The sequence below is a fragment of the Tasmannia lanceolata genome, unplaced genomic scaffold (genome assembly GCF_043159265.1).
Source record: "Tasmannia lanceolata isolate RefF3 unplaced genomic scaffold, GAP_Taslan_0.1 ptg000018l, whole genome shotgun sequence".
Lineage (NCBI taxonomy): Eukaryota > Viridiplantae > Streptophyta > Magnoliopsida > Canellales > Winteraceae > Tasmannia > Tasmannia lanceolata.
In genome coordinates, this window is record NW_027518695.1 from 24,654,644 (window position 1) to 24,677,595 (window position 22,952).

At 37.4% G+C, this 22,952-nt stretch overlaps 1 protein-coding gene across 3 annotated transcripts; it reads left to right on the forward strand.

Moving 5' to 3' along the window:
- The first annotated feature begins 764 nt into the window (after positions 1 to 764).
- FU (kinase family with ARM repeat domain-containing protein) lies at positions 765 to 22,479 on the forward strand. Of its 3 annotated transcripts, none has more exons than XM_077360455.1 (23): positions 765 to 881; positions 2,448 to 2,546; positions 2,704 to 2,778; positions 3,454 to 3,546; positions 3,655 to 3,729; positions 3,960 to 4,052; positions 8,881 to 8,944; positions 9,352 to 9,436; positions 11,106 to 11,178; positions 11,266 to 11,334; positions 11,448 to 11,528; positions 11,669 to 11,777; positions 11,872 to 12,024; positions 13,822 to 13,960; positions 15,488 to 15,659; positions 15,832 to 15,930; positions 16,020 to 16,571; positions 17,552 to 18,694; positions 18,773 to 19,006; positions 19,380 to 19,523; positions 19,864 to 19,944; positions 21,568 to 21,756; positions 21,990 to 22,479. In XM_077360455.1, the coding sequence occupies exons 2-23, from the start codon at positions 2,457 to 2,459 to the stop codon at positions 22,227 to 22,229; spliced, it is 4,053 nt and encodes a 1,350-aa protein (XP_077216570.1). In that variant the 5' UTR covers positions 765 to 881; positions 2,448 to 2,456; the 3' UTR covers positions 22,230 to 22,479. The 3 variants fall into 3 exon arrangements, with proteins under 3 accessions (XP_077216570.1, XP_077216571.1, XP_077216572.1); XM_077360456.1 differs by having other exon boundaries at positions 11,669 to 11,762; XM_077360457.1 differs by lacking the exons at positions 19,380 to 19,523; positions 19,864 to 19,944; positions 21,568 to 21,756; positions 21,990 to 22,479 and adding an exon at positions 19,170 to 19,355.
- The last annotated feature ends 473 nt before the right edge of the window (positions 22,480 to 22,952 follow it).

The window sequence follows — 22,952 nt, forward strand, 5'->3', positions numbered from 1 at the left end:
TAATGGCTGTTATAAAAATTAAATGATATCAGCACTCCACCGTTATAATAACATGGGTGAAGTATGTTGTCGTCTAGTATTTAAAGAGCTTGAAGAGCTTTTTAAGAAATGGAATATCCCTCTAGCTACCCATGATAAATCTCGGGTCGGGTTTTTTTACGTTGACCAGTTTTTTAAGGAAAACTCTTGTTTGGCAAGGCAACTCAACTTATAGAAGTAGAAAAACTCAAGCATGTCAAGCTCTTTAGTGCATTAACTAATAACTAGTCCAAAGACAATAAATTGATGCATTATACCAAATGAAAATGATGATACTCATATGAGATAAACAACAAGCTATTTAGTGCATTAACTATTTGGTTGAAACTTGAAACCTCAGAGCTAAAGGGGGGAAACGAATAGAAGATGGAAAGAGTCCTTATGATTGCGTGCGTGAGTTTTACTTTTAAGTTTTCACTTTTAAAGTAACAAAGTTTTAGAAAAAAAAAAAACATACTATAACTTAAGTAACTCGGGTCGGGTCGGGCCCCTTCAAACCCGGCTCGACCTGAGATTCATGCGGGCTTTTGGATCATCGACCCGACTTGACCCGAAACCTGAGAAACATGAACCCAACCCAAGCTATTTTCGGGTCGGGTCAAGTTGCAGCCCTAAGGGGGACTGTTGACAACTTGACATCATTTCTCAAAATTAATGGCATTAATGAAATTTCTTATTTTTATAAGGGCCTTACGTCATTCGCTCCTTTTAAAGAAGAAAATGGGCGGGAAATGGAAGGATTAAAAGCAGAGAGAGAGAGAGAGAGAGAGAGAGAGAGAGAGAGAGAGAGAGATTTCAGGTGATTGCAGAACCAGGATCTTCGTATTACCCCATAAGAACAGGTTAGGATCATTCAGAATCTGTTGTTTTTTCTTTGAATTTTGGAGATGCTGTTTGTTTATCAGTAGATCCAAGCGTTTTAGCCCTTTATTTGGTTCTCACTCTTTTTGATTACTCATATTGCTTGAAAACATATTTTCTTTTCTTTTCTATGAGTTTTGTGAGACTAGGGTTTTATTTTTGCAGGTATCCAATTTCAGATCAAATTGAATTTTTGTTTTTTATTTATTCATACTAGCTAATATTCCCAACCCCATTTTTCACCTGTGATCCCATTTTTTCCAACAAAAAAAGAAAAAAAATTTGCTACTTGCCCACAAAAATCTGACAAATTCTGAGGCGCTCGCAAGGTTATCGTATTCGTACTTATGACATGAAAATTTGGATATTGAATTGCAGATTTTATTTGGGTTTTTTGCAAAATAGTTGGTGATTTTTATGATGCGAAAAAGGGTTACCGGTTAGTTCGTTTTTTGCCAAGAACAAATGTTACATCAAACCCTAGAAATGGAGCAAGATTTGTTGGAATGGATAAAACTATTTATTTGGTCATAGTAGATTTTTTTTTTTTTTCCAACTATCATGATAAGCTTTTCAAAAATTTCCCTACAAGTGGTTGATGAATTCCCTAGATTTTCCCACACATAATTTCATATATTATCTGAATCCATTGTCTTGTGCACAATTGAATGAAAGCAGGAGTTTATTTTGATTGGTGAAAGAATATGAGACTGGATTTGGGCTAAACCATGTTCTGTAATTGAAGGGTTCTTGTAGAGGAATTCAATGAGGAATTAGAAACTCTTTATTTTTTAGTATTAGAATAATCAATTATAGTATGGGATTTGCTAGGAACCGTTGCAGAAGGCAATTCTCGGATGGGCTGTTGTAAGAGAGCAGCCACGTAGGCTTACTTTTTGTCTTATTCATTTAATTCATCCTATGTGGCTGCTATCTCATGCAACAGCCCAGGCGTGAAATGCCTTCTCCGTGGTCCCTTGAAAATCCCTTATAGTATTTATTTATCGAATAGATGGTTTATGATGAAATTGAATCTGGTTTGGTTTTCAATTTGAACTTCTGTCTTGAGTTTGCACTCTTCATAAAGACAACATATATTCCTCTAAAGAGTCTTGGTTACTTGATATTCAACCCAGATTTGAATTTTTCATGAATTGAAGTCCACTCATATGGCTATCGGCCTCTGGATCAACTGGGTTAGCATTTCATGCTTATGTTTGTGTGTGTGTGGAGTTGGTCCTTTCAAGGAAATTAGGACTTCACTGAGTCATAAAGGATCTGCAAGCTCAGCCAAAAGCCGAGTCTACTAAGTGAATTATGTCCCTGTGGGGTCTAGTTGAATTGGATGTACCTTGATTAGGCGGTCACATCTTTATTATACTGCTACATTGATTTTCTTTCGATGTTTGTATTCTCACATAGGAAGTACTTATTGACCCTAAGATACTGATAGGTTCCCAGTCCTTCTTCTTTTTAGTTTTCATCTATTACTTCTATTGTGAATTGAAGACTCAGGATACATAAAGAATGTCAATTTCCTTTTGTAGATTTGAAAGATGGGTGTAGAAAATTACCATGTGATAGAGCTTGTAGGAGAAGGTTCTTTTGGGAAGGTATACAAAGGAAGACGCAAATATACTGGACAGGTTTGCATAAATTTATGGCTTATTATTTATATCATCTTTAGCCATTAAAAAAATTGATATCACGCTGTCTTATGGTTATTAGCTGTTGCAAGACCTTGGTTTCATTGTTCTTATGTTATGCTTCATCCTTGCAATGCCAATTTTGTATTGATTGCAGACTGTTGCTATGAAGTTCATCCTTAAACATGGAAAAAGTGAAAAAGACTTGCAGAATTTAAGACAGGAAATTGAGGTATTCTTGGAATTCTGTTAAGAGTGTGTTGGTCTGCTTTATCATTTTTTCTTGAATATATCTTAAATTGGATAATTTTCATTGCGTCAATTGCATCTGAGTTTTCTCTGATGCAATGCTTTTGTTACCATTGTTACTTTTTGCTTTTCAAGTTGCCTGACTATACGAATTATGATCATGGTTTAAAATATCAGAGATATGGTACATATTAGAGTCCCCAAATCAGCTGTGTATCCTGCCACATCAGACCATATTATTGGACAATATGGTCTATATTTTTTTTTTGCATGAACAATGTTTGTACTGGATTATGCATACAAGTTTTGATTTGTATTGAAATGATACTGAACTATATCCAACATGCATTGGAATGATCAAATTATTTTGGATGAGATTTTAAACAATATAATGTATTCTGATTTTACGGATAATGGCTGTTATGAATTATGACTATGAAGTTTCTTACCCTTTGCCTGGGGACATGAAGATGAAGTAACTGTTGGTGGATGGCCAATTAAACTTTTGCTGAAGGATAGATTTTGCAATGAATTTTGAGAGACCTGTATTTTGGGTTGAAATGTTTGTCTTTTCTTTGTAATGATTTTTTTATCTGATTTGGCCAATGATGACATTTGGGTGCTAATCTCTGCCATTTACATTGTTTGAAATGCCTAGATTCTAAAGAAGTTGAAGCATGAAAATATAATTGAAATGCTTGATGCATTTGAAAGTCCCCAAGAGTTTTGTGTTGTTACAGAATTTGCACAGGTAATTAGATTTTCTTACGGAAGAGAGTTCCAGCAAAATTTGTTTAGATGCATCAGAATTTGGCGGACTTGTAATGTTTCAACAATTTGGTGCTTGTTTCCTGTGTAGGGTGAACTCTTTGAGGTCCTTGAAGATGACAAGTGTCTTCCGGAAGACCTAGTTCAAGCAATTGCTAAGCAATTGGTATTTTGCTCATTATCTGTTGGTTACCTAAGAGTATTTTATCTAATGATGCTCGACTGATTTTTCTAACCTATATATATATATATATATATATATATATATATATATATATATATATATATATATTGTGTGTGCATGCGTGCTTATTTTCCCATATGCTTGCTTGTCGCTTTTTATTTTGCCATTATATCTTTTTCTGAAATTAATGTTGCTCTATTTGAAAATATCAGGTGAGAGCATTGCATTACTTACACTCCAATCGTATTATTCACCGGGATATGAAACCGCAAAATATTCTCATTGGGGCTGGATCTATTGTTAAGGTTATATTTTTCTCCTTTTTGTAAAATTACTTTTATTGCTTTATCCAATTGAATCTTAAATCACAATATATTCTCGTCAGGCTTGGGCCTGCTTCTGAGTTTATCATTTGTGCTGTCTTTGAATGACCAATGCACAAAGTTGACTGAAATTGCAGCGATTATACTTATCAATAAAGGGACAATAGAATATGAATAAAAAATTTGCACGATTATTTGCACCTATATTAACCCTTCCCCTTAACCTACTGCAACCTTACTCTTTTTATGTACTTGTTTGCTTCCAATGAGTCTTCTTACATGCTTGATGCCAACTTTCAGTGACACTTCCAACACATTTTTCCCATTACTTTCTTTAATGTTTTTTGTTTCCCACATTTTCTCCCTTTCTAAAGCCCACGCTTTCCGCATCGCTTTTCGCAGTTGCTTCCTACTCTGGCAAGTATGGTCTGCAGTAGGCAAATTAAGAGCACGAATGACTGTATTATAAGTAACGACTGACGAATAATAGATGAACATTCGTGAGATGGGATTTATGGGTCAACAACAAACTGATAGGCTCTCTGAACTGCATAAGAGATATCAGATATGGTCATCATCAAATTGATCAAGCTCCAAACAAGTCAGTAATATAGGGATGGACCAGGGAGAAGTGTTCCATCGTCTTGACGATACATCACATTAATTCCCAACTAACTGTCAACTATATGCATGTATGCGGGGTCGAAAAGCACAACCACATCCCTTTTTAACTTAGTTTGACTCACTAAAATCCCACAATTAGAAAAATTGACCCAAAACCCATCCCTTTTTAACTTAGTTTGACTTACTAAAATCCCACAATTAGAAAAATTGACCCAAAACCCTATTAAATATGTTAAAATGGCCCAAGTCCTTTGACAACAATTGTCCTAAACTTCTTAAACCATGCACATGGGGTCTGCTTCAGTCCATAAAGAGATTTTTGATTTTTGAATGCCTCAAACCAGAGGGGTGCCAGAAGGAAGTACGCCATGGAGGAGACATCTATACAATTTCTATTATTTAGCGAGCAAAAGTGCATTTTTGACTTCCACATATAGAGGCCAACAGTGAATAGATGCAAATAATCGTTCCCAGGCTCCTCGAGGTTGGACTCGATTTTGCTTATGATGTGAAGCATTGGTCCTATAAGCCATAGCATGTGTGTGTGTTCTATATGCAGGACAATCCTATAGAGACTGAGAGATACTAGGACAACAAAATAGGAAGAATGATGATGCTACACTACAAATTTGACACCTAACTATCCTAGGACAAATCCTACGACGTAAAGATACCAAAACAAACAAGATTGACTAATCTGGACTCTAACGGGAATTTAACCGAACACTTGGTGTGCACTAGACGAGCTAACTAGGACTTACAATCAAAGGACTCTTTTAGAACTTATATCGAACACTTGGTGGACTGAAGATGACAGATTGAGCTCTGGGCTCTGATACTCCTTTGGTTCAAACCCGGAGGCTCACGACTTCTACAGGAACTTTTAGAAGCTCAATCGAACCAACTTTTCACAATTCGCATAGTCATATCCTCACCCCAAAATAAATGAACAAGTAATAAGTGATTTAATAACAGCATAAAGAATCATAAAATTAACTGTAAACTAATTTAATAACAGTATAAAGAATCATAAAACTAATTGTAAAGGGAAACCATCAATGAGAAATGTTCTATACTAAGCATGAATGCATTTAACAACCTAAATAACATAAAAATATGGAAATGTGAGGCTCAAATAATCAACTTTATTCACTGATTTATTGCTGCCATGGCATAAAATAAGGATCTAGGGCCCCTAAGATTACTAAAAGGTGGTAAAAGGCTTAAAAGAAAATAAGAGAAGGAAATCAAGAAGAGGGGTAGATAACGAGATAAGAGTCAAGAAAGTGTGAAATAAAGGGAGCAATGGAAATAGAGAGGTCAAGAGGGAAGAGAAAGAGAGAGTGCAAGAGGGAGAGAGAAGAGGGATTGCGAGTGAGTTCGAGAGAGAGAGAGAGAGAGAGAGAGAGAGAGAGAGAGAGTTAACCTCATGTTGATGTACTTGACCGATGATATGTTGGATCATTTGATCCACTACCAACTTATCATCTGTAATTTTGTAATTTAAAAAATGACTAACAACCATGGTTTAAAATTTCGGTTTCGGTAACCGTTTCAGACCCCACCGAAAACCGAAATTTCGGCGAAATCCGAGGTAATTTGGTTCAAAATTCCGGACTGAAATTCTGAGATTTCGGCTGAAATTTTGTAACACTTTTTTTTAATAAATGATGGCATTTAATCGAAATTTCGGACCGAAATTTGGTAAATAGCGAAAAATGAAATTTCGGACAATTTTGGTTTCTGTCCCCATAAATTTCGGATTTCGGTCGAAATTTAAAACCATGCTTACAACAAACTTCTTTGCGCCGCCATTTTCCGCAAGATATTTCGACTCCAAAGCCCCCCAAAGTGCACTTGTCGATTCCATGCTTTGATAGATGTCGAAGATTTCATCCGTCATGGCATTTAGGATGTGGCTTTTGCACAACTAGTCATCTTGATCCCACTTTCTTCTTCTACGGGTTTGGGCAAGCGTCTCATTCTCCACTTCAGCCGGTTTTGGTGTAGTCAGAACGTACACTACTTTGAGAGTGGTGAGAATGAAGGAAACTTTCTTGTGCCATCTCTTGAAATTGCCTTTGTTGAAGCGCTCTAACTTGATAAAGTCTTGAGTCATTTGCTTGACAGCTTGCGCTGTGAAGATCTCCAAACAAATATTGTCTTAAGATTGTTGGAGAATCTGCTGGTGGAAATGGTGGGAAATAGAGAAGAGAAGAGATGCTTCAAGGCGCGATGTCGCTTTCCTTAAGACAATATTAGCCCCCACCAGTAAGTGTGCAAGGGGCACCATGAATTTGCCTCCAAGATATAATGAAGCCCGGCGTAGTCTACACCAAAATGGTTGTTGAAGCTTTGCACCAAGCGGAAACAAACCCAAAAACTACCTTTGGATGGAACGAGTATTTGAGATACAAGTTACTGTTTCTGCAAAGTTTTGAAAGGCTTTTCAAGAGAGTTTTTGCTAAGTGCTCCAATTGCTCCTTGCGATGATGCGTCGTGCGAAGTGCAAAGTGCGCCATAAAAAGCGCCACTAGCTCCCTACAGCCCACTGCCCACGCCGCACGTGTGCGTGCGCGTGCTTTGCACCGTCCCGCGGGTCCACCCAATGGCTGAAAACCCATTGTTCCATAAAGCAATAGAGAGAAGTGGGAAAAGCTATATAAACGTCTCTCTAACTTTTTGCCTAACCGATGTGGGACCATCTTTCCAAAGCCTTTTCCCTCTCTTTTCCAAAAGCACCCACTTTTACAAAACAAAGGCACTTTTCTTTATAAAATACTTTCAGAAGCTATTTTATTTTGAAAAGACACTAAAAATCTTCTCACTCTTTTGCTGTCTTAGGACATGTTCAATTACTCGAGTGTTTATGTTTTTTGCCAGTAACTAACAGTTTTTGCTGGAAACGACAGCAACTTACACATCTGAATTACACTTGAATCTAGCTCTTCTTAGGACAACCAATCCAGCACTGATCACTGTGCAGATCTGAGCTGAACTGAACTGTGCACTGTTCGGTTTGTTTGCAGTGAAATAGTAAAGGAATTTCTGTACTAGAAATTTGTTGAGCTCTGAACAGGAATTCTAACAAAATGAATTTAATGATCTTCAGACCAGTATGATGGCAAGTTTAAACTGAATTTCAGACAGAGGAGAAAATGGACAGATCTTAATACAATAAGAGTTTCTGGACAGAATAGAAATTCCAGAATTGAAGTTCATAGAAGAATGATTACATTCTAGGTAGAAAGGATAAAAAAGAGGGACTTGAGGGTCTTACATTGAAGAATTAGGGAAACTTACCCCTTAGCTAACATTGGCACTCTTTTGCTTCTTGCTTGTTACCTTCTTCACACTGAAAATCCTCCTCAATGTGTTATGTTTACTCATGGAGGGTCAAAGGATATGTGTATTGTTAGCTTGCTCTATGATAATCACAGGAAGTCTTTATATGAATCTGAATTCCTATCTGCCAAAACCATCAACCAAGTTGAGGTTTGGAAGAGTGCAAGATTTTCCCTATACTTGGAATATCATACTGCCAAAATAGGTTCCCTAGTTTATATGTCTTCTGACATTGGATCTATTTGATGGGTTTAGAAGGCAATATTTCCATTGGATGTTGGAATCTCATATTGCCTAACAGATTCTTCCAATATTTTATGGGAAATGATTTCAACACAAACATGTTTTGATACATGACGCTCATGTTTCTTGTCTTTTAGTATTTAAAGAGCTGTAAAAGGGTTTTTACGGTTTCCAAAAAGCACTCAGGTGACAATTAAATGCTAAAAGACAAGATACATGAGCGCATGTATCAAACATAGTTGTGCTGAAATCATTTCCCTATATTATTTCCTTTGATTTTGGATCCTTTGGAGAATTGTAAGGCTACCTTAGCCAGTTACCTCCTCGCCAAGAATAATTCTACTGTGTGCACGCTGATTATTCATCCACTAGAATTGGGCCCCTCTCTTTAGCACTTAGTTATAAAGTAAAAGCCTATAAAACAATAAATAATGTTACTGATCATGGTCTACATTAATCTTATACTATTTCTTAGATACCCCTCTTAGACTCATGTCTCGTTTTGTGCCACTTCTAATCCCCATTCTTGTTTTGGATTTCACCTTTAAAATTTTCTTTGTAGTCATGACACATTTTTTTTTTCTGAGTTATTTTGCAGCTATGTGATTTTGGATTTGCACGAGCAATGTCGACAAACACTGTTGTTTTGCGCTCCATAAAAGGTTATAACTTCATCATTATTATGTATCTATTCTTTCTGTTACTTCAAAGTGATATGAGGTTTGTGTTGTTCAGTTTATTTATTTATTCTATATTGCATGACTGGATCTGTGCATTCAAGCTTCTCGAGTTACTTTATTGTTTATTTTTATTCTATTTTTTTTTTTTATATTCATACATTGCACTTATTGTTAGCCTGATTTTTTATTTGAGCCACTGAGTTGCTTGACTACGGGGATTTGGATCTCACCATAGTTCCTGATCGAAATTTAATTATTCCCTCCCCCAGAATCCCCTTTGCGCGCGTTTTTGGCTGCTGTTTTTATGTGGCTCAAACTGCTACAATAATTGCATTGCTTCTCAATAATTGCACCTTTTTGGCGGCTAAATTTTGTTACTCTGATTTTAGGTACACCTTTGTACATGGCTCCAGAATTGGTGCGTGAACAGCCCTACAACCACACTGCGGATTTGTGGTCTCTTGGAGTTATTTTGTATGTGATAGTTACTTGCTCAATTCTTTTTATTGGATTATCACCTTATTAGTTTCATTATAGTTCCACATAATATTTGTTACTGATCTCTTTTCTAGTTCCTTGATGATCCATTTCATAAGTTCTTGGATCTTATTCTTCTATTAACATGTGTTTGGGCACTTTGGGTCATGCCTTGAATTAGTACTTTTCTTTATTTTTCTTCCCCAGTCATCATATGTTGGGGTTTCTAGGATGCATGGCTTATAATTTCTTGACTTGGTCTTTGCATTTGAGTCTTATGACACGGATCCTTGTTATTTGATATCATTTCCTATTAGTGGCAGCTCAAGATTCTCTTGTGAATTGGTTCTCGTGCCTTACCTGATTAAACATATTGAATCTTGCAAAACATTCAAGGGGATCGACCGCCTTTGCAGTCACATTTATGACTTATGAGAATGAGACAGTTGTGATTGGCTTTAGTTCTAGTCCACATTCTATAATGTTTTACATTAGACATCTCATTGGGTGATAAATAATCAAGTGAACTTAGGCTTATGAATTATACATGGTTGCTATCTTTGTCCTCATTAATGCGTGCATACCAGGTATGGTAATGGTTCAGATAGTTTCATTAATGCATCCGTAAGAGAATAGCTTCTTGTATTTCCCATGTTCCATAATAAAATAAATAAAACTAGATCTACACAATAGATTGATGTATTTCATGTTATTTGATTTAATAAAATAATTAATATTGGACAATTGTCGAAGATAGTAGGTTTTTCTCATCCAAGGGATAGGCAATTTAGGCATTTATGTAAGTAGGTGTTAATCATGATATTTTAGGGGCTATCATACTTTGATCCTTCAAAAACTTGAAGACTGAAGTATCTGAGCACTTGTTAAGGATACTTGGTTAAGAGTAAGGGATACACCTTTTACATTACTGATTTATCTCTTTTTTTTTCTTTCCTTTTTTCTTTTTAATGCTTCAGACAAGGATTAGTTCATGCTACCCATATTGAATCTTTTGATTCTCATGTATACTTGATCTTTTTTTGTTTACCTCGGTTTTCTTTTCTTCTTCTCTTGTTCTGGTTTCGTAAAGGAGGACCGGCTTGCAAAAGCCCTTTTTCCATTCCTTTTCTTTAAGAGGAAATGTTTTTTGACTTTTTTAATAGAAATGGGTTAGTGGCTGGTACCACCCCAGCCGACGGTATTGGGCAGAGATGACATAAATTGAGAGGTGTGTGGGTCCAATTTAAGGGGGTGATTATCAGCTCCATTAAGAAACGTGGTTGATAGATTGCCTTCAGTGACAAACTAAAAGTGCACAAGATATTCGGTAATTTTTTGCATGGCTATTTGACTTATTGGAATCGAAACTTTCATCAAGTAAAATCGTAATGGGACTTTGATATCATCTGTTGACGATTCATTTACAGTGTTGACAGGCAATGGATGCTTGCAAACTAATTTGTATTTCATTTATAGCTAGAAACTAGCTTCAATTCTATAATCTTCATGCTGTATACATACTTTTTTCATATAAAATTGCAATCAGCTGTGCCCTCCACAATGCATGCATTTTTTAGCATTTCATTTTTCATTTGTTTCCGGAGCGTGCCTTTTCATTTGCTCTTGATTCCTTCTAATTTCAAATTCAATTTCCGGGGCGTGACAGGTATGAACTATTTGTTGGCCAGCCTCCATTCTACACAAATTCAGTTTATGCACTCATTCGACACATCATCAAGGCAAGTCTCCTACTCTCTTCTTTAAGTTTTTTAGATGTTATAGTGATTGCATGAAATGAGGAATTTATTTCCTGCGCTATTTTACAGGACCCAGTAAAATATCCTGACAACATGAGTCCTGCTTTCAAAAGCTTTCTAAAAGGCTTGTTGAACAAGGTATACCCGTGTTTCATTTAAAACCTACCTCCTTAGGTAGGATGAGTAAATTTTAGCCTTCTGGTACAATTTACTTTCATTTATTACAGTAATTTCTAATTCACTGAAAGCAGGTTCCACAAAATAGACTGACTTGGCCTTCACTTCTTGAACACCCATTTATCAAAGAAAGCCCAGATGAACTAGATGCCAGGGTAATGTTCTCTTTAAAATGTCAAAACTTCTGATCAACACAGTATTTTAATCTATAACGTGATAAGCTATTTTAGTTACTTTTTTTTTTTACAATTCCAATATTTCTGGAAGCCAATATTACCCGGTAAACAATTCCCAGGAATTGCGTGCTGCAACTGCCGCGAGTAGGGGATGTGATGCAGCTTGGAAGGGAGAAGTGAACCACATACTTAGCTCAACAAATGGAACTTCTGGTGCCACCCCTAAGAGTGATTAGATAATTGAAATCTTCTGGGTCTTATTGTTTTTTCACTGTCACCATTCAAAATAATGTTTCTCATTGTCACGACACATTTAATACAGGTAAAATTCATTCTTCTGCTGGTTTTGAAAATGGCAATGCTCAGAGCCTTTCAAGAGATAGGCAGGTAGATGGTCTATGCTCAGCTTTAGATAATTCTTCTCTACAAGAGGAGTCCTCAGGACTTGCAGTTTCTGTTGGTAGTGTTCCTTCAGGTATGATTTTCCACTTAACAAGGTTACAATGTAGGTATCCAAAATCATTCTTTTTCCTTTAATTTTTCCTTTTCCAAGTATGCCTGCGTAAATAGGGAAATGGGTAGAGGTGGACTGGCTTTCTTTTACCCCCTTTGGTGATGGTATTGTTTAGTGGGTTATTATTGACCAGATTGAGTGAAGGTGACATAAATATTCAGGGAAGTTGGTACTTTATAATTCCTGCCCTTGGTGATTCTGTAAAAGGCATTCGAAAATGCATTATAATTCAGAATAGGGCTCTGTTGTAATGCATTTTCTATGGAAAGTGACATTTTAATTCCCTTTAACTGTCTTAAATTTCTGTATGGTGGCTTGCATGAGCTTCTACTCTGATATTTAACCATTGGAGGGGTTTCTGATCGTGAAGACTTGATCATAGGCTTCCTTGCCCTATCTCTTAATCAGCCAAACTAAATTCTGTAAGTAATTGAGGATGATGCTTAGTACTTCAGATGCTTGGGGGGGGGGCAATTATAGTCCACTTTATAAGTGTCCATAATTTTGACTAAGAGGAGATCAAATTTCTCTTCATGTGATCTTCTTATAGTTATCTTATTTTGTTGTCTTGGATTATTGTTCCTTCCCATCAATAATGAATTTATAAGCTGGCAGGATTTCTGATTTTTTATTTTTTCATAGATGAAAGTATTGTTGGGGTTTATTTACATGACCATTTGACACAAGAAATAGTGTAGTTTTTTTTTTTCTGGATGCTTACAATATTTTGCTCCTTCGTTTTTGTAATTTCCTTTGTTTGCAAGCTATGTTGCATGGATTCTTTGCCCCCCTATGCCGAATCCGTGTCGACACTTCTCCACATGCGAATTGAACATGGATTCGCATGGGACACACCCTGATTCTTGTCGTAGCCGTGTCCCGCATGAATCCTATTTTTTCGGGCGGATTTGATTCATTGTTGTCTCCTTTCCGCACGAATCCTATTTTTTTTCGGACGAATTTGATTCTTCGTTGTCTCTTTCAAAATGCGAATCCTGTATATTTTCCCTTTCAATGTGTTTTCTTAACTTTTTTTATATGAAAGCACAACCCGTACTCCTTTAATAAAAACCCTAGTGCCTCGACCCTCGAACATCGACCCCCTTCTTCCTTCAACTCTCTTAATATAAAACTCGCAACAACCCTCTACGCTCAAATTTTTCATGAATATATATACATATGCGCGCGCGCACGCGCGCGCGCACACACACACACACACACACACACACACACATATATATATATATATATATATATATATATATATATATACATATTTAAATTTTTAATTTTGAAAATTTTATTTTATTTAAAAATCACCGAATCTGAATCCTATTTTGGGGGGCTTGGCGAATCCAAGACCTCGAACCCGTGTCGCATTCCGACACGCAAATCCGAATCCATGCAACATAGTTTACAAGTGATCAACATACCCTATAAAGTATCCATTTTCTTCTATATATAATTTGTATGCCATCTATTTTTGACTGGGCAGATGAATAAGCTGACAGGTTATGGTCATGAATTTAAAGATTCTTGTTTATGGAAGGTCCTGAGATATATCATTGGATTAGAATTTGTAGCTTGAATGCATAAATAACTCTACAGAAGCTTGTTAATAGCTTAAAATAAATTTCTTTATGAATGAAATTTAAAATACTATTCTTTCTTCATCTTTTAACATCTCCTTTATCTTGGACTTAAAACATGAGAATTCTCATATAGGGGAACATGTATTTAAGCTGTACCGTCTTTCAGACTGCCAGGTGCTGGATAGGTTGGAAAACAACTCCCGCACAGTCAAAGGAGCAAATGCTATTGGTCAAGATAATGAAGCACTAGCACTTATTCTGCTACCCTTAAAGACCTGGCCAGGAGGGTCACCTAGTTCTTGCAGGTACAGGTTCATGCCCCTCCAACTATCCATTAAAAATTGCACCTTTATTCCTTATTTTTGGACCTGATGGTCCAAGCCTGGATTGTTTCATAGTAAATTCTTGATTAAGTTAAAACTCGATATTTGTAGTTGATAGGGGCATTTCCCGTGCTCCCTGGTGAACATTGTCTGATAGTGGCACTTGCGGCAGTGCTCAACCAATCAAGTACTTCCAACTATCATACATTTACTTTTCTAAAAGTAATGCTTCTCACATTTATCCTTTCCCGTGTTTATAACATTAACCAGAACTCAGAATTTGCTGACTGTTGTTCCAGTTGGCCTTCTATTGGATTTCATGTTTGCTTTATTCTTAAACAAATTACAAATGTAAAATAGCTTTGCTGAAACTGAAATTGTAATGTAAGTATTAATGGAAATAAATCTGGATGTTCTAACTTTGATCCTTTTTCATCTCTGAATTTTGAGTTCATCTAAACTATGAAAGCAAGAACAGGTTCATTTGTTCATTATAAGCATTTCACTCAATTATGAAAAGCATAATTTGAATAATTGAATGAAAGATGACCTTGCAGGAGAAAATGTAAAAATCGCCAATTTTGCTTTTCTGTTACAAGTTGGGCAACTTGCATTCAGCAATTTATAAATAAATAAAATTGGACTCCCAAGATTTAATCCACTAATTCTAATAGATCCCAAATACCAACTCAAAACAAATTAGAACTCCTCACTTTACTAGAACAAAAAAACCCTCTATAAACTAGTACTCCCAATAGAACTAAATAGAACTGTGATTAACAAAATAGATAATGCAAAAATGAGACATCAGATGAAGCGCCTAGAGTAGATGTTTCATCCGTGTAATTGCAGTAGTGACAGAGGCTTTAACTATATATTATACTTCTGCACTTGACCTTCCCGTTGTTCATTATTTCTTATTGCTCCAACTAACCGCGCAATTGTTAAACATGATTCAAAAAACTAGCAACAAATCTCCTAATATCAACACACTTGCTGATTCAACATGAGAATATCCTTCTACCTTTATCACTGTATTGTCTTATGATCATAGTTTTAAAACTCCCCGTCATTGTGGACTCCCCGGAGTCAACTTCCTTTTCCCTTGGTCGCGTTCCGCGTTTTGCCATCGCATTCCGCATTTTGCCATCGCATTCCGCATTTTCCCCTACGGAATCAATAAAAACTCCTTTTGACTCTCCTGAGTTATGACCACATCAACCGAGTACTCGACCACGTAGTGCCGAGTTGACTAGGATTTTCACCAACTGCTTTTTGATCCGCATCCGCGTATTGAAACACTGTTTATGACATTACATGCCATGTTGAAATGTACCTCCCAATTGCTGTTCTATGTTATTTTATTTTCCTTGTTTTTGGTTAGTTACATTCAGTGCAGGTACACTGGATATCTGTCGTCAGCATCCATTTCAATGCTATTTAACATTTTCTGTAACTACCACCGTTGGTCATCCCAATAAAACTAGTTTGTTTGTCAAATCTATACAGGGATAAGGATGCTGCCCGTGTTAACCAGTCTATGAAAATTCTTTCAAACTTAATTGCAGCCGGGGTGCTTCATTCTAGTGCAGTATTAGATGACATGATATGTGCACTTCTTGGATTCACTGCTGTCGTAATTAGCAACAACTTTTCCGATGGTAATGCTATAATAGTGAAGGTATGTCTCTAGAGGCTCTGACAAATATGTTCTCTTGAACATTTTATACTTTGATCCTAGAAGAACATTGTATTGTGACAGTTTTTTCATCTTAACTGGGCACATGGCATATGGCTAAAATTTTCCTTGTCATTACGGTGAGAATTACAATTGGAAGCTATGATTTATGCAGAGCCTTTCAATTTTAAAGAAACTATTGGATAATAGTGGAACTGGAATAGGGAGTTCTTATTGCCGACATTGGATTGCCGTAGTAGAACTTTATTCCCAGGTTCTTCTCTTTCCATGTCACTAGTTAATTTTCCACATCACTCTTTCATTTCCCTTTCTCTCCATATGGTGTTTCTCTTGAATTTGCAGGTCGTGGGCTACGCGAGAGATGCTTTTGGACGAGCTTTATATGAATCGACTGCATGCATTGCAATTATGTTATCTCGAGTTGCCGTGGGACTTAAAACATCTGTATCAGCTGTGATTCCTGAGGTGGTTTCTGTCCCTTCAACTGTGGAAGAAACTTCAAAAGAGATCTTAAATCACGCTAAAGCTTCTGGCATTCTGGATCTATTGTGTCTTTGCTTAGCTGCTTCTGGGTCTAGTCTCATGTCGGGTTCTTTAAATATGTTACCTGCAGCTTGTGAAGCATGCAAGGCTATTTGGGCATTGATAGATTCATTGGAAATTCTTTCCATGAAAGGTCATGCTACTCATTTGTTTCCATTACAATCTTCGAGGACTCATATTGTACCTAGGGTTGATGTCAGTGGGCCAGACCAAAATTCAGTTGTTGAGACAGAATTGGCCAAAGTTGTTGATACTGTGGCGGGAACATTCCTTCAATCAAAATCCATGCAGGCTGCAATACATTATTGCCTTCGCCAAGGTTTAGAATCTGCTTTGTCTGCTTGTATTCAGGTGCTTTATTCTCTCTAGTGCCAACATATGAACCCATCATTTTTTTTACATATACATGCACACAATTATTTCAAAATGTTAAGCACTGAATAGAGTACACTTGTGGAGTTGACAATTTTCTTATCGTGCCGTTATGGCGATACAAAGTTATGTTTGCATAATGATAATTTTCTGGAGGTTAAGAACTCTTTCAAGCTCAGGATATTCACAATTATATATGCCAGGTCTGATATTCTCATTTTGCATGACCACAACTTTAAAGGTCCTCTTCACCGCATTTGACACCTTTCACCATGTCTGAAATTTGGACTTTGTAAACCTTTTTCTCATCACTTTAAAATTTAAATGCACCAGGCATAAACTTTTTGTTACTAACTTGGAAGCATCTTCTGCACATTATTTTTTGGAAAGGCTTCCAAAATGCAGTTATGTTTTGTAATAAAAACCGTGATCAAAATGACGAAAATTTCTTTCTAAAGGGTTAAATTTTCAATATAATACCATCACCACGAGCCTCACCAGCGGCTGGATGAGACCAACACCGACCAGAGTCTTCGCACTGTGAATACAGTGTTACAGAGACTGGCCGGCAAATGGTGATCTGCTGAAAAATTGATTCTAAATCTACGTTAGATTTTGAATACATTTTTTGGTGTCTGGCAAATCACATTTTACCGAAATTATATTAGCCGATGGAAAGACTCTGGTCGGCATTGGTCTGCCCTTCCTCTGGTGATCAATGCCCAATTGTTTGAAAATTTACCCCTGAAATAGGGGTATTTTAGTCACTTTCATTGAAAGCTAATTTTGCCCCAATGCTTTTGATGCCCTTCTTTGTTTTCTCCATGTGTTACTCACTGGAATACTCATCAAGTAAATCAGATTTCTATTTTTGTAGCATCCTTTTCTCAGTTCTTCCTGTTGGTTTGATTTGGCCTACACCCCAAATTTTAATGAATTTCATATGTTCCTTGTTTCAGCTCATGTTGAAGTGCTGCCTCTCAAGTGCATCTGTCTGCGACGTGCTCTGTGGTTTGCCAAACTCTGTACTGGTTGCCACAGCCGTCGATGGAGGTGGTGATGGAACAATTGTTTCGGGCATATTCTCTGTATTATCTCTATGTTCATCTTCAAACAAAGAGCCAACAACTGGAGAAGCAAATAACCAGAAATGTAAAATATCAAATCCACAGGGCCTAATTCTACATTCTTGCCTCACCCTTGCCACCATTGCCCAATATTTGAAATCGGCTGGGAGAACTTCCGCGGCATGCTTGCTAACTTCATCTCAGAAAAAACAGCGGGCCCGGCTTTCAGTTCTTGCTCATCATTCTTCTTCTGATGATAGGGTAACAAGTTCCATTCAACCACAATGTGCGTCGGCCATGCTGGCTCTGGCATCTCTTATATCCCTTGAAGGTGGTGGTGGGCCCATCAGCTCCATATCTGAAACCGCACTGGCTATGATTCCTCCCACTGCTACACTGCGGGCCCACCTCAGGCTAACGTTATCTGATGAAAAAGAAGTAAATGTCGGAAACAATTCGATGCTCTCAAAATGGCATGGTCTCAGGGATGGTTGTGTTGGATTGTTGGAAACAAGACTGAAATTGGGGGGCCCACTAGCGATTGAGCAAGCCTGTTCAAATGGCATCCCCCACCTTCTTATTGGTTTGTTGTCTGATGGGCTTCAGAAGGGGAGCCCTCAAGGAGCAGATGAGTTGAGGGACCGATCTGGGTTGTCACCTGTTGGCATTGTGTGGACAGTTTCTTCAATATGTCACTGTCTTTCTGGTTTCCCTGACTTGTTGTTTAGGAGAGAAACTGTTACGCTTATCTCTGGCTTGATCTCTGAAGCACACCTGAGGATTTTAAAATGCTGGAGTGGGCTTGGTGGTGGTAGCAATGGAGTTAGAGATCTAATCAATGCTGTGATTGATCTTTTGGCATTTCCATTTGTTGCAGTGCAGAACGTTCCTGGCTTGCCTTCAACGACTGCATCCATTAACAGTGGCTTCCTTCTAAATGTGGGGTCACCTGGAGGAAACATAGGTTTGGAAAATAAGGACATGGTGAAAGCAATTGAGCTAAAAATGCCTCATTATGTTCAAATCCTTATGGAGGTACGATTTAAAGTCCTATTCTATTCATCCGATTCGTGTTTGTTACCTGTTTTTGACAGAATCTGCTTTTGCTTGCAGTTAGGGCTGCCTGCTTGTATTATCCGCTGCTTGGAGTATGTGGAGTCAAAAGATTTGGCCAGACCAGTAGCTTTTCTAGCTAAAATGACAGGTCACCGTTCACTGGCCCCACAACTTGTGAGAGATGGACTGTTGGATCCAAACAGAGTGAGAAAGCTGCTCAATGCCTCCAGCCCGAGGGAGGTCATGCTAGATATTCTAATGATTGTTTCTGATCTTGCTCGGATGTCAAAGGTTAGGAGATTAATTCTTTTTTATTTTTTTTGAGTTCCTGTAAGGTGCAGGGAAAGTTTTATGGGAAATCTATCATCTCACCTTACCAGTTGTGCCATACAATTTTATGATCTTACACACTTCTAGCCTTGTGCTGTTTTATGTTTGCATATGGTGGCCTTAGGTTGATCATCAAGAAAGTACAATAAATAAATAAATTGAAAATACAGTGTGCTTTTGACATGCGCGCACGCACACACACACAGATGAGAAATGTCCGTGCACTGCCTGGAATGATTTTGGTGGTAATATTTCTTCATTGGGATTTAGGTGCATATATTTTAATATCTGCTGGATCTTACCCATGTCATCCATGAAATATTTATTGTTGCAGGATTTTTATGAAGCCATTGACAAGGCAGATTTGTTAGGGTTCTTGAAAGACTCCCTAAGTCATGATGATGCAAATGTTCGTGCAAAGGCTTGCAGTGCCATTGGCAACATGTGTCGATACAGCTCCTATTTTTATAATTTATTAGTAAGTAAATGGAGTTGTATATTATTGCATAACTTCTCAAGCCGGCGATGTTTGTTTCACTGTTTAAAACCTCCCCTAGTCATTCATAAATCGCCTAAGTCAACCCCCTTTTACCTTGATCGAGTTCTGGTCTGAGTCTGATTTTTCCCTCAAGTCAATCAAAACTACTTTCGACTCGCCCTAGTTAGTGAAAAATTGTTTCTATGAATCATTGACTTGCCCAGGTCTACTTCCTTTTACCGCCGAGTTCTCCTCCAACTCTGCGTTTTGAAGCAGTGGTTTGTTCCATGTGGTTTATGGCCATTAATCGGTTTTCTTGTGACATTTTTCTCATTCCCAGGCGAGGCATCACATCGTCAGTCCACTCGTTGATAGGTGTGCTGATTCAGATAAACGTACCAGAAAATTTGCATGCTTTGCTGTAAGTGCTTTCTCAAATTTATATACGTACTTTGAATGTCTGCTCTTTTTTTTTTTTGAATTGTTTCTAACTTCCCATGAGTAGTTCTTTTGTGTTTCATTAAAATACGATTTCTCAAGCACACACATTTCAGCATGTGGAAGGGATTGGTAATTAAGAATGTTAATGGAGTTTCACGGTCCAAAGAAATTAGTACAAACTCAAAACATGAATCAATGAGGGAATTCCTTTCCATCCAACTTCATCAAACTAAATCTTAACTGAATTTATATAGTAAATCCAAGTCCGGATGGAGTTTGATGGGTTTCTAGAAATACCACAGGAGAAAATTAAAGCATTTTCAGGGACAACGGTCACCAAGGGCTGTGATGAGGCAAGCAGATGGGCCTTTCTATTTGGACTGGACATTTTCAAGGAACACTTCGACGATAATTTGAAGGTGAAAGATGACTTCTGCAATGCTATCGCTTGGGTGAAGAGATATACATTGGGACTGTGGAAGATGGCCTCTGTTATCTCACCAGTAGCTGACCTTATGAGAGAGCTTAATCACACCTTTATTCACATTCCAGTAAGTGCAAATGACAAAGCTGACAAGTTCGCTAGGTAAGGGGCGGATCAAGTGGAGCTAGATATAGGAGATGTGTTCACATTATTATATAGGATTTCTTTGTGCTATGTACCTCATATTTTTCGCAGCTTAAATTATATCTAATTAGTGAGAGGACACCCGCTGTTTCTTTAGGGCCATCTCGTCCCTTGGAATCGTCTTATCTTACTAATAAATTTCTATCATTATGTACAACTCAACTCAACTCAACTAAGCCTTTGTCCCAAACTAGTTGGGGTTGCTGATGAATCCTTTAGAAAATTTTCATGAAGGATGTGAAAGGATCTACCCGGCTCAAATTGACTAAGTCTAATCCTGACACTAGTTGGGTTCGTCTACATGGATCATTTTCTTCTATCCTATCCAAGGTCATGTTCTCTTTTATCTTCCTAGCTCTCAAGTCTTTCCTCACTGTTTCTACCCAAGTTGTTTTCGGTCTGCCCCTACCTCTTTTACTCCATCAACTTGGCATAAGTCACTTCTTCTCACTGGAGCATCCAAAGGCCTACGTTGGATATGAGCAAACCATCTTAAGCTGTGCTCTCTCATCTTCTCCTCAATTGGTGCCACCCCCACCTTTTTACGGATGTCTTCATTTTTAATTCTATCATTATGTAAAAAAATTAAAAAAAAAGAGGGATGTTACACCTTAAACAACATACTGCAAGAAAAAAAGACACTGAGAGAAAATAACATCGTTACTGTCCCAGGGCTTTTCTGTCTGCGACTTTAATAGGGCAAAGCCCAAAGGAAATCCTATGCCCTCTAGTTATCTTACAACTTAAACAAAATATGAAAAGAAAGATAAATGCAACTATACTAAACTATTCCTACCACAATTTCAGCTATCTTGTCAACTAAATGCACACTAAGGCTGGCACTATTTTGATTTTTCCCCCTAATTTAGTGAGTGAGACTGAAGCCCATGGTGCTGGGCCTAGAAAACTTGAATCCATGTGCAAGTAAAAGGCTTTTTGTCTTAAAAGTATATAGCTTATTTCTTGACTTCCCAGGTGGGAAATGCTGCGTACCACAATGACCTCTTATATGAGGAGCTCAGGAGATCCATACCTCAACTTGCAACTTTGCTGGTTTCAGCTGAGGAAGACAAAACTAAAGCCAATGCTGCCGGTGCACTCAGTAATCTCGTTCGCAATTCCAACAAGCTCTGTAATGACATTATAGAGAGAGGCGCTATGGAGGTTTTTTGAATTCTTTTCAACTGTTCTTTGTATTTTCTGTTCATATGAAATGGTATTTTGTTAATTAGATTGAAATAGAGGTAAGTTAGTTAATATATTCAGCCCTTGCAATGGGAAATTGTCACCATCCTCGTAAAACAATAAATTGTAGGATAAATCTTTATAGTTTTACATTTTCCTGTATTGTCATCATCTATGTGCAGTTCTTATTGTACTTTTTTTAATTCTTTCAGGCTTTGCTAAAGCTAGTGGCTGACTATTCTAACATAGCCCTTAGCTCGAATAGACGCGATGAAGTGAATGAATCTCCTCTAAAGATTGCACTCTTCTCCTTGGGGAAAATGTGCTCCCACTCTCCTTGCAAAACCTTCCTTCGCTCTTCCAAGCTTTTCCCTGTCATTGCACGGCTGAGAGAGTCTCCAGATTCAACCATTGCCAACTACGCGTCTCTCATCTTCAACAAAGTCTCCTAAATTTGAAGACTAAACTTATGGCCGACAGAGATGTTATTTTTTGATTGCAGGTGCTGAATTCTGATTTTTTGTACTTATATATTTTGATTCACAAATGACATCATTTTATGGCTACAGATAGTAGATTGGTTATAATTTGATGTTTCCCTGAAACAATGAGACTGTCTGAGTGACATCGCCAAAGAAGTATCTGGGTGTATTTCACATCTGTATATGAGAAATAAATCCATTTGTGTATATCTAGAGGGTACTTACAAAATTCTTCAATGAGATGCTGCTTAAAAGTAAATACATGCAATGGTTGATTAATTATTCTGACTCAATTCACCCCAATTGACACGTCCGAAGCAATCAATGTTGGACTTATTGGATCTTTAGCTATTCATGCGAGGATTGGTTTTTTGGGGTCTATAGAGAGTCCGTTTTATGAAATATCTCAGAGATCAAAAGAGATGAATATTATATGGTAGCAGCAGGAAATTCTTTGGCGTTGAATCAGGGTATTCAGGAAGAACAGGTTGTTCCAGCTCGATACCGTCAGTGTGTTGAGTTATTTTCGTTCATTAGTGATGCATGAGTGTTCTTTTGAGGACTGATAACTTACTGCTTTTAGCTCCTACCACAGATTTCATTTTGACAAGAGCTTGTTTAAAAGTTCAAAATAGATTTTTTTTTTCAGTATACTAGTTTTTGACATGGATGTTTTTCAGTATAATTCTTGAA

Coding starts and splice junctions, on each gene's coding strand:
- FU (XM_077360455.1), top strand. CDS start 2,457: ATGGGTGTAGAAAATTACCATGTGATAGAGCTTGTAGGAGAAGGTTCT. Junction 11,179..11,265: donor TCATTCGACACATCATCAAG/GCAAGTCTCCTA, acceptor GCTATTTTACAG/GACCCAGTAAAATATCCTGA. Junction 19,945..21,567: donor GAAAATTTGCATGCTTTGCT/GTAAGTGCTTTC, acceptor TTGACTTCCCAG/GTGGGAAATGCTGCGTACCA.